General features: G+C 61.0%; 1 protein-coding gene across 1 annotated transcript; it reads right to left on the bottom strand.

Moving 5' to 3' along the window:
• Positions 1–389: 389 nt before the first annotated feature.
• Positions 390–3,095, bottom strand: LOC124525777 (testis-specific Y-encoded protein 1-like). The gene is made up of 5 exons (XM_047098360.1): positions 2,430–3,095; positions 1,101–1,178; positions 834–945; positions 566–711; positions 390–461 (listed from the first exon to the last, which is right to left on the bottom strand). The coding sequence occupies exons 1-5, from the start codon at positions 3,093–3,095 to the stop codon at positions 390–392; spliced, it is 1,074 nt and encodes a 357-aa protein (XP_046954316.1).
• Positions 3,096–3,487: the final 392 nt, after the last annotated feature.

Genomic DNA, 3,487 nt, shown 5'->3' with positions numbered 1-3,487 from the left:
CCACAGTGGCGCCTGGGGACACGGCAGCTCCAGTCCCAAAGACTGGCAGGCAAATCCAGACTGAAGGAGCAGGGGGAAGCCCGGGAGAGGGCGGACATCCACGGGGAGCATCTGTGGTGGAGAAGCATTGCTCCTCCCGAGTGGCCCTCCAAAGCCCCAGCCCACAGCACAACTGCATTTGGTTTGCAGGCATCGACCCACTGTGTGTTTGCAGCTGAGTCCCTGCAGGTCCCTTGTCATCCTCCCACCCGCTCCCCATGCTACCTGGGTCCCAGTCTCGGCGGACCTTCCATTTCCAAGCCAATGTCTGGCCCACGTTCCTTGCCCATACAACACATGTGTCAACACACTGCATACTGGGGTTCTCACCGACACGTGCGCACGTCAGGTCATTGTCCTCTGGTCCCTTCCTCCCACAGGTAGTACTGCAGGGGATTGGGCCACAGGTCCTCGATGATGATCTGGTAGGGGACACAGGCCGGCGCCACATTGGGCATAGCCCACTCTCCTCTCTGGCCGGGGGCCACCCACATCCCACTGCTGACGAAGGCCTCAGGGGCCCCACCTCGGCAAACCTGTTCGTCCCTGGGCAGCTATGCTCACACAGCCAATTCAACAAGTTAAGCCTGGTGGGGTCATGCCTGCGACTGGGAGCTCCACGTTCATAATCCCAAAACCACTGGACTGGAGTGGAACGAATTGCCCTGTAGCCTAAAGGAAGAGAGGATTTGAGGAGCAACCAGACGGCCTCCTCTCCACCCACCCCTCCCTCCTGCCCCTGATTCATGCTCATCATCCCCCTGCCCAGCACCACCATGGGACCCACACTCTACCAGCAAAGCTAAGCTGATACTCCTTAATGATCACTGGGTTCCAGAAGTACGGGTTGTCCCCAAAGAAAAACATCACTCTGCAGCGGTACTTGGGATGGCCCACTTCCTCCACCTGCCGTGAGCAACGGGACAGGAAGGGCAAGTGTCCTCCCTCGGGGTCCTGACCTCCTTGCCTGGCTGTGAGGGTGAGCACCTTTGCCTCACCCTCTCCTGCCCAAATCCCACACCCGACGGGACGGCCCCCAGCCACAGCCTCCCCGGTCTGACCTCTAAGTTGACCACGTAGCTGAGCACGTCTTTGTCCTGGGCACCGTTCAAGGCCGACAACTGGGGGTGATTCAGAATCTGTGCTGGGTCAAGGAGCTGTGCCTTCAGATGCTGTGGAATCAGACACGGCCCACAACCACAACCCTCCCAGGCTAAGAGCAAGGGACTAGATCATGGCATGTGCAGAAAGACCAGGAAACACTAGCCCCCACACTCCTCAGCCTCTGCAAATGCATCAGACCCCATCGACACTGCGCTGTCCGTTGGCTTCCTGTACCTCCCACGCTGTCTGCACACAGCAGGGAGAGACTCCGCTGCCTGGACTCCTCACAGTTCCTTCATATCCCTGACCTGTGTGGGTTGCCAGCAGCCCATCATAGCTTGTGATGTCGGCATGTGCTCTGACCCCTCCTCACGGCTGGGTGTTTTGGCATATTCCCGTGAAGACCAATGTTGTCACCGGCCTTCTGAGTCCAGAAGGAATAACACGGCTTACAAGAAACCGACTGCACACTAACGATGCAAACGGAGGGTGTGGGAGGGAGAAAGAGATCGAGAAGCACGGACAAGGAGGGCAGAGGAGGGAAAAGAAAGTAGACACAGTGACACAGCCAGCCAGGAGAGAAAGACATGGGTGGGACCCAGCCGGAGCCTGAGGACAGAGAGGGAAGCAGGGGTGGAGATACCAGGAGAGAGTCCTGTGTGTGTGTGTGTGTGTGTGTGTGTGTGTGTGTGTGTGTGTGGGTGTGTGTGTGTGGGTGTGTGTGGGTGGGTGGGTGGGTCTGTGGAGGCAGATTGTACCCCGCTCGGAGTAGGTCTGAGTCGTCCTCCTGTCTGGATCAGGGGGGTGGCATGGTTCCACTAAAGGCCATGAGTGTGTGTCTGAAATGCTCTCTTTTGACGGAACTGCTAGAAAACGTGCACAGCCTGTGAATGTGAAGGTGGGTGTGCGGCCTGTGTCACTCTCCCATTTGGCAGCGAAACGTTTCCTTGCCTTATCTGCTCTGAGTGAAGGCTGCTCTGTGCTACCCTAGCTCTGGTAGCATGGGGACACATGCCTCACGTCCACAAATAACGTGTGAGAGCAGCCTGCAGGCCAACGCTGGCGGACACCTAGAGGAAGCAGGTCCAAGTCCCCAAGTCCCCCCATCCCCAACAACCGCCCCTGTCCAAGGCCTTACATTGGATCCCAGACCGCACCAACCCAGGGCCAGGGACCACTGCCCAGCTCTCCTCCCTGGGGGCCATCGCCCTGAGGCACCCTGCTCTCAGGGCCCAGCCCTCCTGCACAACACCCCCGCCATCACCCACCAGCACAAGGAAGGATACCGCCTGGGCCCAGAAGCCAGGGATGTGCTCGATGATGGCCCTTCTCTGATCCAGGTAAGAAATCCGCCTCCGAAGAATCCTGCGCTTCAGCCGCCATAAGGCCCTGGAATCTTGGGCATTCCCAGCGCTGATCTCCAGCTGAAGACGCTCCAGCGCTGCCAGCGGGTCCTGGGCTGAGGCAGGACACAGCACTGGCTCCTGCTGCTGCGGCTCCTGTGAGAGCTGGGGCCCCTCCTCCGCCTCTGCATCTGCCTCGGGCTTCTCCTCTTGCTCCGGAATCTCCTTCAGCTGCTGTCTCCCCTCCTCCACCTCCTCCTGCTCGCGCATGTCCTCTGCTTCTGGCTTGGCTCCCTCAGAATTCTCCTCTCCAGCCACCTCTTCCTCGGTCGCCTCCCCGTCCTCTTCCTCCACCCCGATCACCACCTCAGCCGCCACCATTCCGTCATCCAATATCACCACCAATTCCTCCGCTGGGCTTGCCCCCTGTATCTCACACCCGGCCTGGGCTTCCTGCACCCCTGAACCTGGGGACTGCGGCCAGCCCACGCCCTCCAGCGCCCCTGCATTCCCGCGGGCCCGGGACTCTCGACCTTTCTCATCCAGGACGATCAGGGCCCTGGGTCGACGGGAATCACCGCTTTTTCCGGACCGCGACACGCTGGCCATGACGCTCGGCCCCGGCCCCAGTGTAGCTAGGGCAGCCTCAGGACAAGGACAGGGAAATGGCAGCAGGTGGAGAGAGCCTTGCCTTCAAGACGGTTGGCTCCCTGTTGCCTCCCGCCTCAGCCCGCCCAAGTTGGGCGCAGGCGCACAGGCTCTGGGATTTGACGACTCCGCATTGGCCGCGGCTGCCGTGGAGGCGGGGCCTAGACAGAGGCAGTGAGGAGTGTGCGCATGCGGCCTGCGGGCGAAGTGGTTCCAGGGCAGGTCAGGCCCGCTGGCCAGGTTGGCGGAGCAATCAGTTGCACGACAGCAGGGCAGGGTGTTGGCCGCCGGCTAGCGCACGCCAGCGGCCGGTCCGGGCTCTGGAGCAAGGGCCCAGCCGCCAGCGTGGACCC

The sequence above is a fragment of the Lynx rufus genome, unplaced genomic scaffold (genome assembly GCF_022079265.1).
Source record: "Lynx rufus isolate CCGP_SWC_20201006 ecotype Redwood Valley unplaced genomic scaffold, mLynRuf1.p SCAF_48, whole genome shotgun sequence".
In the NCBI taxonomy this organism is placed as follows: domain Eukaryota; kingdom Metazoa; phylum Chordata; class Mammalia; order Carnivora; family Felidae; genus Lynx; species Lynx rufus.
Note: the sequence above shows the minus strand (reverse complement) of the source record. Positions and strands in the feature narration are given on the sequence as shown.

Bases quoted from the DNA above. Each gene is read 5' to 3' on its own strand.
- LOC124525777 (XM_047098360.1), bottom strand. From the start codon at position 3,095: ATGGCCAGCGTGTCGCGGTCCGGAAAAAGCGGTGATTCCCGTCGACCC. The intron at 1,179-2,429 runs GTATCCTTCCTT...GACCCAGCACAG, and splicing joins CTGGCTTCTGGGCCCAGGCG to ATTCTGAATCACCCCCAGTT. The intron at 462-565 runs GTGGGGCCCCTG...GTCCCCTACCAG, and splicing joins GGACGAACAGGTTTGCCGAG to ATCATCATCGAGGACCTGTG.